The sequence below is a fragment of the Rattus norvegicus genome, chromosome 9 (genome assembly GCF_021556685.1).
Source record: "Rattus norvegicus strain SHRSP/BbbUtx chromosome 9, alternate assembly SHRSP_T2T, whole genome shotgun sequence".
NCBI classification, from domain to species: domain Eukaryota; kingdom Metazoa; phylum Chordata; class Mammalia; order Rodentia; family Muridae; genus Rattus; species Rattus norvegicus.
Genome location: NC_141542.1, coordinates 24,369,043 through 24,394,474, shown reverse-complemented (window position 1 = coordinate 24,394,474; position 25,432 = coordinate 24,369,043). Strand labels below are relative to the sequence as shown.

General features: G+C 41.9%; 1 protein-coding gene across 3 annotated transcripts in view; it reads right to left on the bottom strand.

Moving 5' to 3' along the window:
- The window catches only part of LOC146768882 (uncharacterized), a 51,536-nt gene extending 28,390 nt beyond the window's left edge, over positions 1 to 23,146 (bottom strand). Inside the window, exons 1-5 of one of the 3 annotated variants that reach the window (XM_087564630.1) lie at positions 22,879 to 23,146; positions 18,626 to 18,785; positions 17,165 to 17,296; positions 16,312 to 16,495; positions 11,391 to 12,186 (exon numbers count right to left, since the gene is read on the bottom strand). In XM_087564630.1, the coding sequence (XP_087420756.1) occupies positions 12,181 to 12,186; positions 16,312 to 16,495; positions 17,165 to 17,256 (282 nt within the window). In that variant the 5' untranslated portion in view covers positions 17,257 to 17,296; positions 18,626 to 18,785; positions 22,879 to 23,146 and the 3' untranslated portion in view covers positions 11,391 to 12,180. 3 annotated transcript variants of the gene reach the window in all.
- Positions 23,147 to 25,432: the final 2,286 nt, after the last annotated feature.

The window sequence follows — 25,432 nt, the reverse complement described above, 5'->3', positions numbered from 1 at the left end:
CCTTAGGGCTGTACTTCCTCAGGGCTTCCTCTGCTCCCACAGTGAGATCTCAAAAGAAAAACAGAAACCAAACAAAGAATAAATGTGCTCAGTGAACTGGTTAATTCCCTTAACTGTACAGATCCAGTGTCCTAAGTCTAGGACTTCCTCCAAGGCTACAGAAAATCCTGTGGACCTAAAATAAGCAAAAAACAAAAAAACAAACAAAAAGAAAACCAAAAAACAAAACAAAAACAAAAAACAAAGACCCTTGCGCCCCCCCCCCCCCAAAAATGAATGGGAGAAAAAATTATTAAAGGTTGTCATAGAAAAATGTTTAAGAAAAACACACGGGAATTTACTTAATATAGTTAGTGTGCTGAGATGTGAGGCCCACTCACATCATGCAGCATTTGGAAGTCTCAGACAACTTAACAGAAGAGGACTCCTAAATATTCTTTGTGACCACTCTCCACATACTACTCACAGCTTAATACTAACCTTCATAATTGAGTTGGGGACAGTATTCACCATAGCAGATAATTGAAGCATTAGTGCACACAGACACAGACACAGACACACACACACTCATACACACACTCACACACGCACACACACACAAAACACACACACTCACACACATACACACACACTCACACCTGCATACACACTCACACACATACACACACAGACACACAGACACTCACACACACAAGTACACATACACACACACTCACACCTGCATACACACTCACACACATACACACACAGACACACAGACACTCACACACACAAGTACGCACACATACACACACACTCACACATACACATAAAACACACACAAAACACATACAAAACACACACACTCAGGAGCACACACAAGAGAAATGTATATTCTATGAAGTTTCTTGGCATATTTTTATTTGTAATCCTCAATGCTTTAGTATTCTTGGTTTTGCTAAAAGGGGGGAAAAGTCAGGCTTCATTTTCCCCGTTTTGAAATGACAGATATCTGTGTGTTAAACATACTCTGATGGCTGTCCAGGCTGCCTCGGCCTATTTGACAGCATCCAGGTCACCTTGGTCAGGACAGTGGTTGCTCTTCTTATTGACAACTGGTTTGCATCACAAGAGTTTTTCACATCCTTACCAATATTAGAAGTTTGGTGACAGAAGCAGCTTGAGAAACAGTAAAATTATTGTGGTGTTGTCTTTCTGGAGGACATTAAAATTTACATGTTTTGCATATGGCTTTTTTTCTTAGCATTTAGTCCTGCTTTAGCACTGTTCAAATGTGGCCATGCAGCCAGCATCCCTTTGCTCCAGGCTCTCAGTACCCCATTCCCGTCACTGATCTGATGCATACTTGGTCCCAGAGATGGACAGCAGAGGGACTTGACACACAGCATCCACTCTGCTCCACTGCTTTGCTTTTTGTAAATTCTTTACAATGGCTATTTCTTGATTTATTATTCCTACGAACATGACTTGGCTTGATATTTTGAGATAGGATCTTATTAGGCAGCCCAGGCTGGCCTTGATTTCCCAATTCTCTGGCCTTAGTCTTCCACCATTCCCTGATTCTCAGTTTGTTACTAGAGGTAGTTATATGGCCCCATTTCCAAATCAAATGTTCTTCTGGCTTTATTACTTTGCCCTTTCCACAGACTTTTATTAATTATGCAAAGTAGATGGTGTTTAATGTTTAAATACTAGATATATTAACTCATCAGTCCCCAAGACAACTCTGTGAGTTAAACACTCATTATCATCCTCACTGTGCAGATAAGGGAATTGAGTCACACAAAGGTAAAATAACTTCTCCACGGTTGAACATTTAACGGGTGTGAGAGCCAAGCTTTGAGTCCAACTACAAAGTAGATCGGCCTATAATGGGCTGGTCTGTGCTGCTGTATATTCAAATGCTAAATTCTGTACCCTAAGGTCTGGTTGCTTCAAACAAGGAGACCTTCATGTATACTAGATTTTTTTTTTTTTTTGCCTCCTAAGTTATCACTGATTCGTTAATAAAATCCCTACAACATGGGCTTGGAAGAAGAGAGGGGACAGAGCAAAGTTGACCTGGGCCTGGGGGCTCAGGCAGGGTCTACAAGGAGAGGGAAAAGACATGGAGGAGAAGGAAGGAGACACCAACCCACAGGGTAGGTGGATCGTGAGTGTATTGCCATGAGGGCCAGCCTCTCAGAACAGGAGTGGCCCAGGCAGAGCATGGCAAGCAATACCTCAGGGTTATTGACAGGGAAGCAGAAAAAATAGCACAGAGGGTTGATGTCTGCCCAGTTCTAGTACTTTAAAGCTTATTATAAATCTAAAAGTTCTGTGTCTTTTATTTGGGAACTAAATGATCTACGGTCGGGTAGAAACCCCCTAATAATATTTACTATAGCAATGGCCACTCAATTATTGTGGTAGTTTAAATATAACACACATTGAATTTTACAATTCAGATGCAAGGTTTTGTATATTTCCAATGTGACTGTACACCTGAGGTCATGTGTAGGTATAGAGACATAACATGGCAGAAATACCTAGTACATTTTAAGGTCACCACACCGACCAAATGAAAGCCACAGGCTATACAGACTATGATGGATGAGGAGAAGGCTTAGTGCTCTCTGGAGTCCCCTTCCCTAGTCTTGGGATAAGACTACCAGTAAGCCAAGACCATATTCCTCTGTCATTTCTCAAGGAGCCAGGGGTAGACCCACATATATGATTTATTGCCTGCAGGGTTTTTTTTTTTTTTTCTGCAAGCGCTGCCCTGTTTGAGGACTTGTCAAAGGTAAGCACTGTCAGAGGAAGGCCAGCATATGAATTCTGTATAACTCTGTTCTGATGGCATGTAGCACAATCCTATCAAGTACTGGAAGCCTTGCTGGAAAGATTAATCAACCTCTAGGATCAAAAGGAAGCAACCCGAGGGGCACCTGGCTGTAAATCAAGTCTGAAACCATAGCCCAGTATGGAAGTTCATCTTTGGATCTTATGTCAAACAGCGTTAGCATCCAAAAGAAACACAAAATTGAAATGGCAAGGTGACGGGTAATGACCCCATAGCAAGGATATCTAAGTAATGTGGAGAGATCCCAGTGCAAAGACATCTAGCAAAGATACTGAAAGAGCGTACCCCAAAATGGGGAGCCCCGTCTCTCGCTCCGATCGCGGGCTGTGGTGCCCCCAGGAATCACGAGTAGCCATTCTTGATGTAACAGCAAGAGGTAGCTTTAATTAACAAGATCCCGGGTCTTAGTGGGATCCCGGGTCGACACGTATCTCACACAGGAGATAGAGGAATCGACCCCGAGCCTCCAAACTCGGGGGTTTATATAGGAGAGGTTAGGGGCATTCGCGAGGTTACACATGATTGGTCAATTCAAATGGTGCACAGTTACTTTCAGTGTGAAATTACATCAGCAAGGAGTACGTGCTCTCTAGCAGCTCGGCAGGCAGGTAGGGTGGCTCATCTCACTCAGGGGGGTGAAGGAAGGGGAGGGGGTGGCTATAGATGGTCAATGTCCTTGGGGCTGATAGCTAGTTTGGCAAGTCCTATCTCTGGCTCTCCCTCAGGCACGTCCGGCCCTGCACATCCGGACTCTGACAATGAGTAACCTTTTTAAAACTCTAGTTTTACAATACATGTCCATGAAGCTTTCACCAAGAATCCCCATTCTGTGTTCTAAAATACTATATATATATACACACACACACACACAGTGAATCCTCATTTATGGTCAGCTATGGGGATTCATTCTCTGGGAACCTGACTTTGAGATAGAGATAGATGTATAAATGTGTTTGACAAGTGCTCTTGGGGACCATGGCTGTGACAAAGAGGAGAGAGGAGGATAGGGTGGAGAGCACTCTGGCTCTAATATAGTCACAAGAGTATGCAGGCAGCCGTGTGGGGCTCAGGAGCTGGCCTGACCCTGAAGTCTTAGCCTGCACTGGAACAAGCAGGAAGCCCGGCATTAAAGTCCCCATTAGCTAAGGACGAGGTTCCTGGTCAGAACCTAGTTACCACATTGTAACCACATAGCCATCCATTCTCCAATATCATTCTTCCTGAATTTCCAAGTCCAATCATGAGGATATTTGGGGCTACACTCTGATCTTTTACTCAGAGCAAACATAAAAATCAGGCGGATGGGCAGGGAGTGGAATGGCCTAAGGTTAGGCTAAACCTCAATTTTAATGGGTCCATAAGTTCAGGAGGGAGTCCATGTGGCATTGTCATCTGTGGCTTCTGTGTCCTTATCCCGGGTGTGCTGACTCTGTGATTCGATGCCACCTCAACTCACATATTTCAGGGTGAAAATCATGTATGATCTTTTCTGGGAAGAACTCTGCCTTTTCCTACCATCTGGAGTTATACAACATCACTATGCCAAGCTCAGAAGAGACGGGTGGAGATTGTGGAGGCCTTAGAAGTTGAGGATCTTTTCTGATTAAGGCACATATTTTTTCCTGTATAATTTTTCCCTTGCTCTTTCCCTAATGATGGTTGACTTCATTCCTGGCCTGAAGTAAACTGCATTCTAAGGTTTGGATTAGGGAAGCCCCTCTTTTTGAGATGATAGGCCCAGCAAGGGATCCCACTGCATACAGGTTCCTATTCCCAAGGAAGTTGTTGCTGCAGAATCACAGCATGGGGGCAGCAACACAGGATTTCTCCCAGCTTTCTCTCCTGCACCTGCTGCAAGTGTAATAAGGCTGTTTGTTTGTTTGTTTGTTTGTTTGTTTTTTATTGGAAATTCCTACAAAGCTGGTCAGAATTAATACATGCCTTTAATACCAGCACCCACAAGGTATTTTTGTTTTTGCTTTTGTTTTTGTTTTATTTCATTTCATTATTTCTGTAATTGTTGTTAGGATTCTTATTGTTTTCTTTGGTAATTCCCTCTAGCTCTTCACTCTGTACCTAGAATGTGAAGCCCATGCTCTGCATGGTCCTATTATTCATGTTAAGAATTTTATTCTTACCACCAACACCACAGATGATCACATTATTTACTTTCAAATCAAGAAAACAGGCATAAAGAAGAGAGCTATGTTGTTTGGTCTCAGGTAACCAGCCAATCAGGAGTGTAGAATGGCTTCCCAATATTTTGGATCAGGTAAGGTTCTGTTATTGAGATGAAAGGCCTCTGCTGAAGCCTCCAGTTGAGTAACAGAGAGCCTGGAAAGACTGAAAGAGTGGTTGCACCTTGAAGGTGAAGGCTGGCCCTTCAGTGCCTCTGCAGCCTGAGGCAGAGTTCTGTTGGGAACACAAGAGCACTTGGCCAGAGATCATAGGGGACTGCATTTTGGTTGAGCCCTGAGACCTGGATGAGCAGAGGCCTCCACAGTCCTGATAAAGGGAAGCAGAGCCACATACATGTGAGGGAACAATGGATCTTTGAAGTGCATGTTCTCCACTTCATTTATCTTGTATACATAATATATGTAAATGACAAGAGCATCCTACTTTATCACATCTAGTCTCTCTATCTGTTAAAGCATGTGCAAATGTAATCACAGGTGAGCTAGTTCAGCAATACATTGTATCCCACTTTGTTAAAGAACTTTATTTTATTTCTATTTATATATTTTTTCTTTTTCACTTTACGTTCTGCTCACTGACTACTGATACCTAATTACTCTCCCACAATCCTTTCCCAATTCTCCTGGCACAGTCTTCTCTGAGTGTATGAGGGCCAACTGTCTCACTACCTCCCTTCTTTTACCAAAGCCTTTTCTGGTTGCATTGGTGAGGATGCTGGTTTTGAATGCCTTGGACTTGGCTTTCTTCATGCTCCAATTTGCTGGCTTTCGGAAGTTTGTGAAGAAATGTCTGTGAACTTGGTACTTCATCCAGATGGTACACAAGAGGCAATGGTTTTGTTAATATTTTTGAGAGTATATTTCAATCAAACCTTTCCTACTAATATCCTAACAATGACAAAGGTAATGGGAGGCTACACATCTATTCCCTTAGTTTTCAGTTCTTCTCAGAGCAGCAGTGTAGAAGCCCACAAAGCTGACAAAGTGAAGTGAGGTCAGGCAGGGATCCTAAGAGCACAGTCCTACTTTCTTAGAGTAACTCCTAGGAATTTACCATATCCATACACCCATAGCTGTATATGCACTGGACCCCAGGGAAGTGCTCAACATTCATTGCTTTTGCCACGCAGTTTGCCACAAATGTTAGAAATCTGAAAAGTTCAGGAAAATTGAAGGTGTGAATAACTCCCAGTGACTGGAGTAAGCTCAAACAGTCTGTGACAACAAAGAACTGATTGAGCATCCAAGAGACAAGACGCTCACCAGGATCATAGTTTTATCCCAGTAAGAAAATTTGAATAATAAGTCTTCAGGTGAAAAGATAAATTAGGAGGTCATAGACCTAAAAGTTTTATCCTTTGCCCTCAGGGGAGCAGCCATTCTGTCAGCCTTTCCTGGCCCTCACACAGGATCAGAGTTCTCACCTGGAAGCAGGGTTATCTGGAAGGCGCATAATACATATCCACAGACTACTCTTTGGGTACAAACTGATAGGCAACTTCAAGGCTTAAAGTCATTCTCTCTCCCTCTCTCTCTCTCTCTCTCTCTCTCTCTCTCTCTCTCTCTGTCCCTCTCTCTCTCTCTCTCTCTCTCTCTCTCTCAGCTTGAGGCTGCACACAGGCTGCATTCTTTTGTGCACTCTGCTTTTTTTATTGCAGTTTTCTTTTCTCAAACTCCCACAATCGTGCACACGTCTGTTCATTACCCTTTCATTCTCACACACACTCTTCATACACACCTCATACATATCTCACACACACCACACGCACTCTCCTGTCACACACACACACAGTCTTCATACACACCTCATACATATCTCACACACACCACATGCACTCTCCTGTCACGCACACACACAATCTTCATACACACCTCACACATATCTCACACACAGCACATGCACTCTCCTGTCACGCACACACACAATCTTCACACACACCTCACACATATCTCACACACAGCACATGCACTCTCCTGTCACGCACACACACAGTCTTCACACACACCTCACATTCTCTCCTCACTCATTTTCACATTCTCTCCTCATGCTCTCTCCCTGACTCTCACATTTGTTCTCAGACTCGCTCTCTCATTAGCTCTCTCATTAGCTCCCTCATTCACTCTTCACATTCTCTCTCCACTCACTTTTCACATGCTCTTCTCATGCTCTCACATTTGCAATCACATTTGTTCTTACATTTGCTCTGTCATTTACTCTCTCATTCACTCCCTCATGCTCTCTCTCATTTACTCTTCACATGTTCTGTAGCCTTTCTCTTGCCCCAGTCCTTTATTAATAATCCAAAAGCGGGTAGAAAAAAGAGATTTTATAATCATTGCCAAATCAAATGCAAAGAATGACTACATCTCACCAAGAACTAAGAATTACAACTGTTCTCCAAAGTTTCAGGCTTGCCCTATACCCAGGCCTGTGGCCAATATAATAATAATAATTGTAAACTTGTCATTATTTAAACTTTAACTCTTTACTTTTATACTTCAGAGTCCAAAGCTCCGAGATCAGCTAATTGCATTTTCCTGCGACACTCTAATGATAAATGACATAGGCAAAACTGCCAGGCAGTGGCCAGAAAGAATCAAGGCAACTCTTAGCACACTAATTCCACTAGCGTTCTGTTCCTTGCACACAATGACTCTCATAAGGGTTCCAGTAGTTAGACTTAGTTTACTAGTATATTATTTTATATATCCTATACTTCCTTAACCAGTCTATAATATTATGTAAAACTTACTTCCTAACTTCAATAACTTTTTCCTTTCTTAGGGTCCCAATGTTGGCTCTAATTCATTTTCTCTTATTTTCTTCAAGCTGTCTTTGCAAGTCAAACCCTAATCTAGAACTACAATTCTGCAGTTATTACATTTTTTCCAAGATGAGAACACACAGTATCCACCTGGGCCACTAGGGCTGTGCTGTGCTGTGCCCCTATGCATCAATTTCCAATTGTCTAAGAATCATAACATCAAGGAACATCTAGTTTCACAGAATTCACAAGAGCAGAAGGAGAAAGACGTTGGAAAGTCAGATATAATACAACAATTGTGCACACCAAGGCCAACTGATAGGCAGTCACACACAAATGAAATCTATACAGCCGTTGTCCAGGGCTAAGGTTTGGAGAAATCGAAACAACCAGTTTTTACAAAAAGCTACTGCGGGCTACTGAGATGTCTCCATTGTATGTTGTCCCCAGCATTAGCCAGAACTCAGACAACAAAGGGAGGTCAAAAGGATACAGATTGGAAAGGAAGAAGTCAAAATATCACTGTTGCAGAGGATAGGGTAGTATACATGGGACACCCCAAAAGTTACAACAGAGAACACCTAAGCCTGATAAACAACTTCAGCAAAGTGGTTGGGTATAAAATTAATTCAAACAAATCAGTAGCCTTCCTCTACACAAAAGATAAACAAGCTGAGAAAGAAATTAGGGAAATGACACCTTTCATAATAGTCCCAAATCATATAAAAATACCTCAGTGTGACTTTTATCAAACAAGTGAAAGATCTGTGTGACAAGAACTTCATGAAATGAAGAAAAAAATTGAAGAAGGTCTCAGAAAATGGAAAGATCTCCCATGTTCATGGCTTGGCAGTATGAATATAGTAAAAATGGCCATTTTCCCAAAGTGACCTACAGTTGCAATGCAATCTCCATCAAAATTCGATTCCAATTCTTCATAGGGTTAGACAGAACAATTTGCAAATTCATTTGGAATAACAAGTAACACAGGATAGCTAAAACTATCCTCAACATTAAAAGGACTTCCCTGGGAATCACCATCCATGAACTCAAGCAGTTTACAGAGCATTAGTGATAAAACTGTATGGTATTGGTACAGAGACAAACAGATAGACCAGTGGAATAGAACTGCAGACCCAGAAATGAACCAGCACACCTATGGTCCCTTGATTTTGACAAAGGAGACAAAAGCATCCAGTGGAAAAAGGATAGCATTTTTACCCAAGGGTGCTGGTTCAAATGGAGGTCAGCATATGGAGGAGTACAAATCATCCCCTTCTTATTGCCCTGTGTAAAGCTTAAGTCCAGGTGGATCAAGGACCTCTACATCAAACCAGATCACTCAAACTAATAGAAGCAAAAGCAGGGAAGAATCTTGAACACATGGACACTGGAAAAAATTTCCTGAACAAAACACGAATGGCTTATGCTCTAAGATCAAGAATAGACAAATGGGACCTCATAAAGCTACAAAGCTTCTGTAAGACAAAGGGCACTGTGGTTAGGACAAAACAGCAAACAACAGATTGGGAAAAGACCTTTACTAATCCTACAACTGATAGAGGGCTAATATCCAAAATATACAAGAACTCATGAAGTTGGACTGCAGGGAGACTAATAACCCTATTAAAAATTGCAGTTCAGAGCTAAACAAAGAATTCATAGCTGAGGAATATGGAGTGGCTGAGAAGCACCAAAAGAAATGTTCAACATCTTTAGTTATGTGGGAAATGCAAATCAAAACAACCCTGAGATTCCACCTCACACCAGTCTGAATGGCTAAGATCAAACACTCAGGCTATAGAAGATGCTTGCACGGATGTGAGAAAGAGGAACACTCCTCCATTGTTGGTGAGATTGCAGACTGGTACAACCATTCTGGATATCAGTCTGGAGGTTCCTCAGAAAATTAGACATTGCACTAGCGGAGGACCCAGCTATACCTCTCTTGCACATATACCCAAAAGATGCTCCAACATACAACAGGGCACATGCTCCACCATGTTCATAGCAGCCTTATTTATAATAGTCAGAAAATGAAAAGATCCCAGATGCCCTTCAACAGAGGAATGGAAACAGAAAGTGTGGTACATCTACACAATGGAGTACTACAGAGATATCAAAAACAATGACTTCATGAAATTCATAGCAAAGAGAACGAACTAAAACATATCATCCTGAGTGAGTTAACCCAATGACAGAAACACACACATGGTATGCACTCATTGATAAGTGGATATTAGCCCAAATGCTCAAATTCTCCAAGATTCACAGACCAAATGAAATTCAGGAAGGATGACCAAAATGCTGATTCTTCACTCCTTCCTTTAAAGGAGAAGAAGAATCCCTATTGAAGGGATAGGGATGCAAAGTTTAGAACAGAGCCTGAAGGAATGGCCATTCAGAGTCTACCACACATGTGGCCTATACATATACAGCCTTCAAACTAGATAAGGTGGATGAAGCTAAGAAGTGCAGGCTGACAGGAACTGGATATAGATGTCTCCTGAGAGGCACAGCCAGAGCATGTCAAATACAGTGGAGAATGCTAGCAGCAAACCATTGAACTGAGAACTGGACCTCAGTTGGAGGAATTAGAGAAAGATTGAAAGATCTGAAGGGACTTGCAACCCCATGAGAACAACCATGGCTGCCAAGCAGAGTTCCCAGAGACTAAACCAGTACCAATCACTATACAGGGACTGTGCCATGGTCTCATCTGCATGTGTATCAGAGGATGGTCTTCTTGGGCACAAATGGAATGAACAGCCCTTGGTCCTGCCTAGGCTGGGAAAGTGGATGGCTGGTGAAGGTAATACCTTTATAGCAGAGGTGGAGGGCGATGGTATTCAGACTTATTTCTGGAAAACAAGGAAGGAATAACATTTGAATTCGAAATGAAAAATATCCAACTAAAAATCACCAACAACAAAATGGTATTTTGAGCTTCGAATCAAAAAAAAGCCACAGTCAGGAAACAGAGAATTGTATGCCTCTGGTTTTCTTCAAATATGCTCGGGGCCCAGGAAGGTTCTGGGCCCAGGCTGAAGCAAGCAGGTTCCTGCCACTGACTGCTCCTCTATTCCTGTTTCCAGAGGCAGCATGCAGATTAATATTGGGCCAGAGATGTGGGCAGAGCTGGTCAGAAGTGGCTTTCTTTCCTGTGGTCTCAGGATTATCTGCATTCCAGGGTGTTCAGCATTTTCTGCCCCGGGATTTGGGTGCAGGATTCCCGATGGCTTTAAACTCCCTTATACCATGTTTATATGTCCTGGGAGGTGTTACAGAAAAATTAATGTTTATCCTATTAATTTGGTCAAAACTGTCATCGACAGAGTATAATTTAGAGGTAACTATATATTTGACAGCAAGCATACACAGTGGGTAATGTATGCATGATGAAGTTGAAATTCAGAGTCGGAAACACAGTGCACAGTGACTATATAAATGCCTGTGAATCTCAGTCTGACTGGGAAGTGATTTGATGCCCAGTCCCCATGAGAATGCAGAGATCCCTCCCTTCCTGATAGCTGTGGGACTTCAGATGTTGACACTAATGATCAATAAAGAAGGTTCTTAAGAGTGAAGAGTTTGAGATTAATCCTTTATTGACCAGAATACATCCAATTTACTTGATAGTAACCAGATGCAGGTAGTCAATATATACAGTCTATATCCTTATCAAAATAGAAAAGCAAATGAACAAAACAACAACAACAGATAAATTACAAATCTTCAAATGAATAGAAGGAAAACCAAATAACCAAAACAATTAAAAATTAACCATACTTTAAATAGAGGAATTGCACTAAGCATTTTTTGCTGCTCCTTTTGCAGAATAGACTTATAGCCTGTGGCTTGCCTTGGAGACATAGTAGACAAGCAGTTAGTGATGGTAATAATCTTTTGAAGAGGAGTGGAAGTAGGTCTGTTTTGTTGGAGTGGGGGTATTAAGGAAAAAGCCATCCAACACTGAGTATAAATGATATTACAGACTTTGTCACAAAGTCTTTCCAATTTTGTGAACTGATCTCCACGAAACTCTTCTGGATGACCCATCAGGACAAGTACAAATTTACACGTGCACAGTCTTTCTGGATGACCAGCAGCTCTTGATTGATGTGCATCAGCACTTCTCTGAGTCCCTCAAAAAGTGTACACTTGCTGGAGAGAGGCAAGGTGAAAATACAGCGTATTCAATCCAAAGAAATCAAACTAAAGGAGGAAAATGCAGCCCACAATTGCTATGGACATTACAGGTGAGATGCAATAGTGGTGTATTTGCTGTGCACACTTAGTTCTCCTCCTGTAGCACTTCTCTCCAAGGGAGATCTTGTCCTAGACTGTGTCATGTTCGAGTTTCTGCTGGAGAATTTCAGACCTAGCAGAGCAAGGGAAAAAAGGTTTAGTGAGTGGTTGTCAATTCAGCTCTCCCTCTTACATCAGCTCTATTCAGTTGGACAATCCAGCATGACCTGTCAGCTGAGATCAGTCCCTGCATCCCCAAGTGTCCTAGAGTACCTGCACTTGGATTTATATCTCATCTTTCAAACTGCTAGAATTTGAACTGTGGACTATGGACTGTACTGGGATTAAGAGAAAAATGAGCATTTTTTCCCACTGGTCCAGGTATATGACATTGAATAATAACATTTTAGCTATGTCTGAATCTGAGTTCAAGAGAGGTATGAGCAACCTAGAATACCATGTGGATTCCTTCTGGAGAACATGCCCAGAATTGAGGTGAAATTTCTGATTATGTCAGCACTGAAGGAACCCGTCTAGTTTCCATTTGTAACCACTGAATCTGCAAATACACAGAGAAGCCATCTCACTTCAAATCCATGGGAAGTGCACAGATCCTGTAATCACTGCGAATGTGCTCCATGCAAATCTTCCCAGCGTACACGTGGACATTAAAGGTGATTGTGATGTAGAAACAGAACAGCACCCCTGTAAGTCTATGGCTAGTGTAAGGCAATTTTTGAGAGGACAGAAGAGAAAATGTCCTCAGATCTTTCCGGAGAGATCACAGGAAGAAAGGAGTAGAACATAGCAAGAAATACAGAGGATCATATATATTGTTTCATGGGCAAAATTCACATGAACTGTACCAGAACTATACTCTGAGTTGCTCTTTAACTGCCTGAGGCTGAAATCCAGGTGGGTGGTCATCCACCCAAAAAGGGTATTTATATAGGGAAGGATATTCAAATGGCTTCTTCCAGCCTGTGTTCCGACCTGAACATTAATGCTTAATGTAAAGATTCCCCAGGATACGCTGGAGGCATAAAAACAAATGTTGAGTGGGATATGTACATAGTGGCCAGACCTATAGACAGCTCAGTCAGTGATGTGCTGTCCTCCCATAAACCGTCATAGACTCAGGGTTCTTTCCCCATTAACAATCTGGCTTAGCAAGTCCCAAAGGCTGTGTAGAGCTGTCTTGTTGCTCAGCAAAGGATCATATATTGGTGGTGGACTAGACTCTTGTTCTTGTTCACTCTTTCAGACTTTCCCCAAAGTGTGCAACTTCTGCTAATCGGAGCTGTCTTTACCATAGCCTGAGTGACTTCATGCCCAAAGCTAGAATCATAGGAAATCTCCATAACCAGGATCCAAATCAACAAATTTTCTCCCCGTAATGTGATTGTTCCAGAGATAATTTGAATAAGTAAGTAAAAGCTTGCATGGATTATCCACACTGAATCAGAATCTATGGAAGGGCTCCATCGTATGGTACACTTTCACTCCTTGGCTGATGGACGTCTGGATAGATTCTCCTTCAAGGTTACTCTGGGACCACTACAACATTGATGCTCCCTAGTTGCAATGGCAATACCTACTCCTTGTTGTGGAATCACTGGGTTAACTAAAACTTCTGTTCCACTTTCTGAACATGGCTTCTCATAGGGCTACCTGTTCTTACACTGTCAGACCCATTTGAAGCTCATCATTTCTCCTAACCCATTGAGGCTGAAATTAACTGAGAGAAAATGATGTTGATTGACAGCACTTGCAGAATGCTACACAGATAACATAGGGGAACGCTTTGGATTATCTGTGCACCTAAAGGGGTTCCTGAAACTGCCCTGTTCTTGCACCACAGCATAGCTATGGGACTTTTTCTGGATGAAGATACAATTCCAAGCAACTCAAATTCTCAATGAATAAAATCCAAGCCAAACTCCCAGGGGAAGTTGTAGTGTGCCAAGGTAGCTCGAAAGAAATGGTAGCAGGCAATGTGGAAAGCAACCTTGGAGAAGACACAGTGAGTGACACAACCTTCCAGTGGGCTTTCACAATTCACAAAGAACAGAGAAGCAACATAAACTCATGGATTTTATAGAGAAGCCTTGCCCTTACCTCCCAGTACTCCATTCCTTTGATGTGCTCCAAAGGATTTCAATGCAGATCAGTAGTTTTGCCCCTAATCACTTGAAAATCTAACTTTACAGGTGTTTTTCTGTCCTCTTTTTGGGGGTTGCATTTCTAAAGGATTTTATTGTCCTGCTTCTACACCATAACAAAAAGGGACCCGCAAGCCCTAGGCCTGTACCATTTGTTACCCCTGTGAAACAGGACTCTCTTGAACATATTTCCACTCCTCCCCCAGACTTCACAAGATAATTCTGTTCTGAAATTTTTGGAAACAGAATAAATTAGTAATTTAAGTGTCCTTTTGCTGTACAGAGCTAGATGGAGATGCCAAATGACTGGGCAGCTCTATTTCATGTTTCATGGATGTAAAGTGAATGCTTAGAGTACTTTTCTCATGAAACTTGGAATTGAGGGAAACACACGTTCACTACTGCAAACACACACACACACACACACACACACACACACACACACACATACCCACACACACACAAACACAGACACACAGATACACACTCGCATGCACAAATGAAAACTTTGCTCTTATGCAGCTCATTTCCTGTTGAGTGAGGAATTAGTGGGAACAATGCTGTGTACAAGTCTCTTAGACTCAAGCAGGCTGTGCTGCCCTGCCCTGTACTCATTTCCACTTCAGGAAACCTTTCTATGCAGATACTCGCTGGTCCGACAAGTAAGTTACATGTTCTGCACAGATAGCCTAAACAACACAACATCAAATCCCCAAGAGAGAGATTTCTAGGAAAAGACTCCATCAAGCTCTATGCTGACTCATCATAGGACGCTCACTAAAGCTACCCTGTTTCCTTCATAGAAGACTTTGGAAGCATCAGAGAAGACAGTAACTCACGGTCAGTTACCAGGAACATTTCATCACATTAGAGTTCCTGTGATATTAAAACAACCTCAATGTCAGTCAGAAAAAGGCTAAATAAATAACATACAGTGAATTTTCTGAAATGCAGCACTGTGTACAATATTGAGAGGGAATCTATCCTGAAAGAATGCAGTGCCCATGATATAGTCAGCAAAGCAATGTCAGCAGAGAGTTGCACTCTAGGATTCCATGCAAGATCATGGTGAAGCCAATAAGACAATCCAGAATCTTCCCGGGGGATAACTCTGTTCAGGTAAAGTAAAGAAATCTAATCCTTATTTTTAAAATAGCTGAATGGTTTAAGAATGTGTTGAGACAAATAAGAGAGGGGGCTCATCTTGGAACTGGACGAATGATGCAAAGACTGCTGGCCAGCACAAAACAGGAAGCTTCATGTTTGTTGAGAGACCTAGGCTTAAAGGACTAAGTTAGATAATGACTGGACAAAACTGCATGTCATGAACTGGCCTCCCCGCATGCTCCCTAAGATGCAGGTCAGCACAGCAATGCAACTTTCTTGGTGAGAATTGGGGGTACATACGGATAACTTTGTTCTTGAAGTCTCAAGTCTCTCATGCCAACCGTCAGCCTTTGAGAAACCGTTTCCACATCCTTGCTCTTCTAACCAGCTTCAGGTTGTAAGGCCCAGTTATGAACTCTCCAGGAGCACTCAAATAAGACAGGACTGACATGCTGATACACAGGCTCTGTAGTTACCCAAGATCTATGAAGCATGAAGTCACCATCTTCATATACAGGGACATGAGGGGAGGAAGAACAAAAGCCACCACAAATGACAATGAGAACCATTTCTTTGGCATTTCCACCAGGCTCTCCTCCTTGAAAACTACTTACTTCCTGAGTCTCACATGATCCCTGTAAAGAAAATGAGCTCCAGGCTTTTGCTTCATCCCTCAAAGCCCTGCTCTAGTCTAAAGAGGGGCTCCCACATAGCACCCTCCATACATAATGGCATGTAGTGCTGTGCTGTGTGATCAACCTATCTCCCTTTATGAAGTGCAGATCTCGAAGAGCAGGAGCATTTGCTTTCAAAACATGCAGTTTCTTGAAAAGGGGCTATCTCCACAGAAAGCCTTGTAAACCATCACATGAATGAACACTTGGATGAGACCTAGGTCAGGACATGGATCAGTCAATGGACAGTTACATTGGTTTGTCTATGTTTATGGTAAGACCTGAGGACAACCTGACCCTGAGCCCTAACCCTACCTGCTGTTGCTTGGCTCTGGGGTCACAGATGTTCATTCCGGCCTCCTCACAGAGCCTCTTTGTCTCCACAGAGGATGATGGCAGTTCAGTCTGCTCCACCAGCAGTTCTCTCTTCTCATTCAGCAAAATCTGTATATTGTTCTTCAATTGAGCTTGTTCACGCAGGAGCTGGGAGTGCCTGATGCTGAACCACAAACAAAAAATGGTAAATCCCAGCCAGCTTCTATTTGCCTGTCACTCCTGCAAGTCCAATCATCCCTTCAAGGGTCCTCATCCTCAGAAATCCCCAGAATAGAGCCACACTATAGAGGTTAGCACCAATTAGAGGAGGTCAAATCCAGAATCCACATTCCACAAGAATCAAAGTACTTCTGAAAATCCTGACACTAAGACGGTTTATATAAATCAAGGAAGAAGAGATGGTCCATAAGGGAGCTCGTATGTCCATGGTATGGTGAAACCATCTTCACGTTGTGGGGAAAGCCCCTCTGAGGGGTAGTTGAAGACCCAATAGCTATAGACTCTTTCCATGTGTTTCTCATGGATCACAGATCTTTAAATCTCCTGTCAGAGTCTTAGAGATTCAGAGTTGATTGCTATTCCCATCATGGTGCAAACCTTTTCTATCTAGAGGAACTTTAACTGGGAAAATAACAATTGGAGGGTCTTCTACACCCCTCACATGTACGACAACTGATTCCAAGAGCTACAAATCTAAGACCCTTGCCAGGAGGCAGCCTTCTTGTTAAGAGTCAGACACTACAGAACCAGAGCCCTGACTTTTGTTCAAAGTCATACAGGACAGAAGCATTCCCTGCCTAGTGCTGGGTTCTCATCTCTGTCAGCGACTCACTGGTAGGAACTGTTCACTTGTATGAGCTCCTTGTACCTCTCCATGGCATCACTTATTGAGTTGGTCATCATTTGCATAGCCATCATTCTCATCTCATGTTCAGATTGAAGGACTGGCAATTCGACATGCAGCCTGGGTTAGGTCATGGCCAAAGGAACAAATAATGTTTTGAACTCACGATTTCAGGATTAGGTGAAATGTAAATAAAAATATATAATAAAAAATTTCAAATTCAAGGAATGGTGGAAGGGAAGAAAACGGCAAACTCAAAAACCAGACCAAAACCCAACAGTGAGACTCAATCCACAGAAAATATTTCTCTGTAAATAAGCAAACATTTGTTTTGAAATAAGGACTCCTTGGAATCCTGAGAGATATGGTTCTGCAAAGACTCACTATATAGGAGGGGCAGAGCCTGAGAGCTGCCTGTTTGGGAATAACAACGGTCAAGACCACAGTGACCATTTCTAGGTCACAATAAACAATCCCTGGATAGTTAAAAAAATAAAAAACTAAAGATCAAAGCAGGTGAAACAAATTAGGTAAAATCAGACTGTTCTCTCTATTACTTAAACTCAGTATGTACCACATACTTGCTCCTTCAAAGTATTTGTACTGGTTAAGTTTATTATCCTGGGCACAGGACAACAGAGTCACGGTACCAGTTGGAGGGACCTGACCTTCAAGAGCTGGCCAGGTAAGCATGAAGGAATTCACTAGTTCAGGAAGAAGATTCCTCCAGTCTGTGCCACAGCTTTGGGCCCAAGAGAAAGCTGTGATGACATTTCTCTTGTTTTGAAAGCAGGTATACTCAATCCTGGGTTTCTATCGTTACATGAATTCCCAGAGGGCATAACTATGTTTGACAGGGAAGAGGATTTATAGCACCTCCTCCCCTCAGGAGAGTCCTGTGTGCCACCAAGGTATACAGAAGGAGCAAAGTGCTGTGTTGATCAGTGTGGGCCTCCATGTACTCATCACTATCATGACCTGCAAACTGTTGATCAAACAAATCCTCAGACCCATTCAAAGGTTCCAGATGTCCTGATCCAGAGTAAACCACCAACAAATACTGCCACATATATACACACCAACCCATATCCAAACACATTTAGAATGCCAACTACATCCATGGAGGTGCCATAGAATCAGTGTATAATGAACAAATTCAGAGGAAAGAGTGATGACGTGCAGGCATTTCATTCACACACACAGTTGCAGCAAGTGTGACAAGGTCATTCTAGCTGTTGACAGAACCAATGCTAATCCAAGAGGCTCAGGGTCAAGTACAAAAGAGGTTGACCCTAAACACACAGCACCTAGCTCATCTCACAAGCAAATGCCTGCCAAATCTCCTTAAAATCCAGGATGAGAGGTGAAACTCTCTCGTGCTATGAGTAAATCTGAGGTAGCAGAGAGAGAGCGCAAGACAGTGAACAGGTTACTGGGCATAATGACTACCTGTGGTCCCACTCATCATAGATATAAAGATCCAGGATTTGATAAAGTTCATCCCTCTCGAATTGACACTTCTGGATTTCAAATTTGAGTTCCTCCAGTTCCTTTAGACACTCCTCTTGTTTACTGATGACATTTTGGGATGATGCCTTCCTACCAAAATCTGTAGATAGATAAACCCAAGTGAATTTGCATATTTGAACCAATGGGCAGAATAGATCATTCTGAATCCGAAAAGGAGGTTGAGGAAGGGGAAATGGTAGAGACTGGGTGATGCGTGAAAGAGCAGAAAAGCTTTCTTAAAGGTTGATTCTTAAGCTATGTACCTGTTCCCAACCTCTAATGCCATACACGTGCCACACTCACTATTACACAACCCGCGGCACTGAAAGTTATAATATGACTGAGACATAAACATCTGCGACATTGTTATATCAGATGTGGTGCAGATAATCCTGGAGTTCATAATGACTTCATAATGTTTAGCACCATCAAGCTCTAACCAAGTGTGGTCCAGCCCAAAGTGTCTGAGCACTCAATTCATGACTAGGGGTGCATCCTTCCTTGTTCTCGCCATCAGACACTTATGTAACCTACAGTAATCTAGAGGATGAAGTGCTTCAACTCCCAAACATGGATGGTCACATTGTTAATCTCACAGTGCCTCCTCCTGCCAATCATTGACACTCACAGTTAAAAAGCTTCAAGAAAAGACACTGAAGTCTTACAACTTTATGGCTTTCTCTCAAATTAAAGATCAGGAACTCCTGACTCTTGGTTTGCCTTTGAAAAATCCCAAGGCTCCTGCTTGTAAGGCCTAGTCTTAGAAGGCACATCTCAAACCTACCTCCTTGAGGATGTTCCCCAACTCTGCCCACGACTCACCAAGCCTTCCCAAGAATGATTTCCTCCTTCCTGTTTCACTAGAGAGGGGGTCAGCTTCCCTCTGACCTGGTGCGGTCTCTCCTTGATCAACACTTTCCTTCCGAAATAGCCTGAGCAGCTGGCGAAACATGCCTGCTTGTGAACCCAAAGGGAACTGAAGTAATATCCCAAAGGCAGTTGGTGTCACCACAACACAGGTGACATCACAGAAGATACTAGGGATCTCTTAGATACAATAGAGTGTCCAGTGAAGGGCTTACTGGTGATGTCACTGGAAAATTCTATGGCCTACCTACTAACGAGCTCTCCCCACACTGATGAATTTCTGTGGGGACCCTTTCCTCCAGTCTCCCATGTGTCACTGGGAATACCATTTGGCAACCTCTATTTCAAAGCTAGATATGTCTCTCTGCTTCATTAGAAGTCAACAATGCTTTTGCTGCGGAGGGTTTCTTACAACCCTGAATTGGAGAACAGATTTTTCTTAGCACCCAAATCTCTAGGGACCAAGGAGGAGGGAGACTTTTCTTAAAAGTAAATCTACTACTCGAGACAATGCATGTGACATGTATTTCGATTTCTAAGCTTTTCCCTTTTTCTGGAGGCCAATATATTTCTTCTATACCTCTGAGTGTATAAAACCTGGAAATATTTGCTTACTGTGCAGTCCTTGAAAGCCGACATTGTTTCCATTTACATATCCATGTATTTCACAAAATCAATGGTCTATAATCCTATTTTTTTGCAATAAAAACTCCTTTTCCTTGGGAACATAGGGATCAACTACAGAGCATATATAAAACAATAAATTTCTGTCTGTTTTATATATTATGGAGGACATCCTCCCTTTCTCAAATATAACAAGACAATTAAATTGGACATCAGTGAGCAAATGTCAACCTGGACCTTGTGTTACTACATTGTAACTATATAACCATCACTTCTCCAATATCCTTCTCCGTGAACAGACAAGTCTAGGCATGAGAATATTGGGGACTACAACATGATCTTTTACTTGTAGCAAACATAAGAATCAGGAGGACAGAAAGGGAGTGGAATGGCCTGAGTTCAGGTTGAACCTCAATTTTAATGGGTCCATACGTTCAGGAGGGAGTCTATTTGGCATTGTGATATACGGATTCTGTCTTCTTATCATAGGTGTTATAATAATTCAACATGAATGTGTGCTATAATGCCAGCCCACCTCAGAGATGTAAGAGTGAAAATCATGTCTGACCTTTCTGGGAAGAACTCTGCCTTTTACTACCATCTGGAGTTATACAACATCACTATACAAAGCTCAGAAGAGAGGGGTGCAGATGTGCGGGCCTTAGAAGTTGAGGATCTTTTCTTCTGATTAAGCCACTTGATTTTCCTATGTTATTTTTCCCTTGCTCTTTTACTAATGGTGGCTGACTTCTTTCCTGGCCTGAGGTAAACTGGAGTCCAATCTTTTGGATTACCGAACCTTCTATTTTCGAGATGACAGTCCCACCAAGGGTCCTACTGCATACAGAAGGTATGAATAAGTCTCAGGGGCTGGAGTAAGTTAAAAAGGTCTGTTACAACAAAGAACTGATTAAGAAAACAAGAGCCCAGCTGCTCATCAAGATCACAGTTGTATGAGATTAAGAAAATATGAATAGGGCATCAGGTGAAAGATAAATTAATTAGGAGGTCATAGGCCTAGAAGGGTTATCCTTTGATCTCAGTGGAGCTGCCATTCCTTCTGCCATTCCTCGTTCTCTGCCACAGGACCAGAGACTTCCCCATACAACTGGCTGGCCTTGCCAAAGACCTGGCAGGGCTTCTCCCTGTAGAATAGGACATGTAGAGTCCTTGAGGACTCACCAAGAGATCTCCTCCACACAGGTTCCTTGTTGTCAAAGGGAAATGTTCCTGCAGAATCCTGCCATGGCAGCAGGAATTTCAACCTGGCTGCTCTTGGTCCAACTCACTGGGTGGAGGCCTGAGGCCCAGGGGTATTTGGGGAAAGAAGCAGCACACACTACCTCACAGCTCTCTCTTTGTTGGATGCAACTGCTAGGACTGTGATAGGATTTTTGTTTCTTTGTGGGATTAGTAGAAATACCTACAAAGCTGATTAAAGTTGTAACATGCCTTCATACCCAGAGTGCAGAATGTTTTTACATCATTGTTGTTCCTGTTTTATGTTTGGATTTTGTTTTTTCATCCCCTCAGGAAATTTCCCTGTGCTTAGAATGTTAAGCACATGCTCGGGAGGGATCGATTATTCAAGTTCGGCAAAGCTTTTGTTCTCACCATCACTCCACAGATGATGCCATTACTTACTTTGAAATAAGAAAACAGTTATAGAGAAGTAAATTAACCTGTAAGCCATCAAAGAAGAAACACATCATGATTGTGGAATGGCACCCCAGTATTTTGTATTTCCTAAGTTATTTTTATTTTAAACTTTTTTATTGGATTTTTTTGGGTACATTTCATCTTTTTTAAATTCTTAAAGGTATCTTTTATTCCTCTCCTCCCATTTACAAGGTGGAATTTCACCTGTGATTGTTAGTACAGATAGTTTGGTCAATGGCTTAGACATCACCCTGGCCTAGTTTCCTTGGCATAAGCTGAGTTAGAAGCAGGCTCAAAGGTTCAGGACCAACAAATAATGAATTCCACTACATCTGGATCCCCAGCCTCACAGCCAGGAAGGGACTGGATTTCCATTCACTATTTAAAAAAAAGATGCAGTTCATTAACATGTAAAAAATTTCTCAAGTATATTAAAGTGTTTACCATGGTCATACAGTTTTTCAAATACCTGGCATTCATCTTTTTCCAAAACCTAAAATTTCTTTCTTATTCACCCTTTTTTGATTATTTTTTGGTATTAGTATCATTTTTTTAAATTTCAGTTTTTTTAATAGATATATATGTTTTATTCAAACGTTATTCCCTTTCCCAGCTTTTGGTCCATAAGCCCCCCTGCCGTGCCCTCTCCCATATGTATGGTCCCCCAATCCATGCCACTTAGAAACCCCGTCCCGACATTTCCATGCACTCAGGGTCCAACCTTGTTAAGAACAAGGGCTTCCCCTTCCACAGGTGCCCCAACAAGTATATTCTCTCCTACATATGCAGTTGTACCCCTGGATCAGTCCACCTATAGTCATTTGCTAGTGGTTTATTTGGTTGGCATTGCTGTTCTTATGGGGTTGCAAGCCCTTCAGCTCTTTGAATCCTTCTTCTAATTCCCATAAAGGGCGTCCTGTTCTCAGTTCAGCAGTTTACTACCAGCACTGAACTCTTTATTTGACATGCCCTGGATGTGTCTCTCAGTGGAGATGCATATTCTGTCCCTTTCAGTAAGCACTTTTTAGCTTCATCAATCTTACCTAGTTTTGGTGGCTGTATATATATGGCCACATGTGGGGCAGACTCTTAATGGCTGTTCCTTCGGTCTCTGCTTTAGATTTGGCCTCCATATCCCCTCCTATGGATATTTTTGTTCCCCATTTTAAGAAGGAGTGGGAACATCTGCACTTTGGTCATCCTTCTTCTTGAGTTTCCTGAGATCTGTAGATTGCATCTTGGGTAATTTGAGGTTTTGGTCAATATCCACTTATCAATGAATACATACTGTCAACGAGGGGTGCTGAGTACCTGGAAGAGAATGAGGGACAAGAGAGGTGAAGAAGGACTCCACGACAAGAGTCTGATCAAGGCGACAATTTTATTTTTCCCCAAGGCTGAATTTGTACCATAAAATGGGTAACAGAGAGAGGGGGGAATTAAGAAACATTTACCCACGCCAAGGACACAATAGTCCTGTGGTCAGGGAATCAGCTGATGTTGACAGGTTGTCAGAAAGGTCACAGGTTTGTCATATCTATTTGTCAGTAGGATGTTGGTTTTTCAGAAAGGTTACAGGTCATGACTTTGGGTATCTTAATGTCAGACATTATCATATGATTATTCATCGTGACCACCACATTTGTATTAGTCTTCTGCAGCTGGCTGGGGATTTTCCATGAACCCAGTCATACTTAAAGCTAATCATAATAATAACATCAATAATGGAGGGCTTCAAGGCCATCGCTCCCAAGAGCATACCAAGTGTGCTTTTCTGTGATTGGATTACCTCACTGTGGATGATATTTTCTAGTTCTTTCCATTTGCCTATGAATTGAACATAGTCATTGTTTTTGATAGCTGAGTGGTACTCCATTGTGTAGATGTACCACATTTTTCGAATCCATTCCTCTGTTGAAGGGCATCTGGGTTCATTCCAGCTTCTGGCTATTATGAATAAGGCTGCTATGAACATAGTGGATCATATGTGTTTGTTGTATGTTGGAGAATCTTTTGGGTATATGCCCAGGACAGGTATAGCTGTGTGCTCAGGTAGAGCAATGTCCAAATTCTGAGGAACCTTCAGACTGATTTCCAGAGTGCTTGTACCAGTTTGCAATCCCAGCTACAATCGACAAGTGTTCCTCTTTCTCCACCTCCTTGCCAGCATCTGTTGTTACCTGATTTTTTGATCTTAGCCATCCTGACTGGTGTGAGGTGGATTCTTAGGGTTGTTTTGATTTGCATTTCTCTGATGACTAAGGATATTGAGCATTTCTTTAGGGGCTTTTCGCTATTCTATATTCCTCAGCTGACAATGTTTTCTTCAGCTCTGAACCCCATTTATTAAGAGGGGTGTTTGGCTCTCTGTACTCTAACTTCTTCTGTTTTGTGTATACTTTGTATATAAGCCCTCCATCAGATGCAGGATTGGTAAAGATTTTTTCCCAATCTGTGGGTTGCCTTTTTGTCCTAATGACACTGTCCTTTGCCTTACAATAGCTTTTCAGTTTTATGAGGTCCCAATTGTCGATTCTTGATCTTAAAGCATAAGCCATTGGTATTTTGTTCAGGAAATTTTCCTTACTGCTCATGTCTTCGAGACTCTTCCCTACTTTTTATCCATTACTTTTAGTGTATCTGGTTTGTTGTGGAGGTCCTTGATCCACTTGGACTTAAGCTTTGTACAGGGTAATAAGGATGGGTCAACTTGCATTCTTCTACATGTTGACCTCCAGATGAACCAGCACCATTTGTTAAAAACACTATCTTTCTTCCATTGGATGTTTTACCTCCTTTGTCAAAGATCAAATGACCATAGGTGTGTGGGTTCTTTTCTGTGTCTTCAATTATGTTCCCCTGAGCTGCCTGTCAGTATGCCAATACCATACAAACTATTGCTCTGTAATACTGCTTGAGGTCAGAGATGGTGATTCCCCCAGAAGGTCTTTTATTGTTGAGTATAGTTTTGCTATCCTGGGTTTTATGGTATACCAAATGACGGCAAATTGCACTTTCAACTTTATAAAGAATTGAGTAGGAATATTGTTAGTGATGGCATTGAATCTGTAGATTGCCTTTGGCAAAATGGTCATTTTTTACCATATTCATCCTGCCAATCTATGAGCATGGGAGATCTTTCAATCTTGTGAGACCTTCTTCAATTTCTTCAGAGATTTGAAGTTCTTGTCATACAGATTTTTTACTTGCTTGGTTCAAGTAACAGCAAGTTATTTTATATTATTTGGGACTATTGTGGAGGGTGTCATTTTCCTAATTTCTTTCTCAGCCTGTGTACCCTTTCAGTAGAGAAAGACTACTGAATTGTTTTGGTTAATTTTATACTCGGACAGTTTGCTGAAGTTGTTGATCGGGTTAAGTAGTTCTCTGGTAGAATTTTGGTGTTGCTTAAGTAGACTATCATATCATCTTCAAATATTAGTGTTTTGACTTCATCCCTTCTAATTTTTTCCCTTTGACCTACTTTCATTCTTTGATTGCTATGGCTAGGACGTTAAGTACCATATTGTACTTAAGTAGGGAAAGAGTGGGCAGCCTTGTCTAGTCCCTGATTTTAGTGGGATTCCTTCAATACTC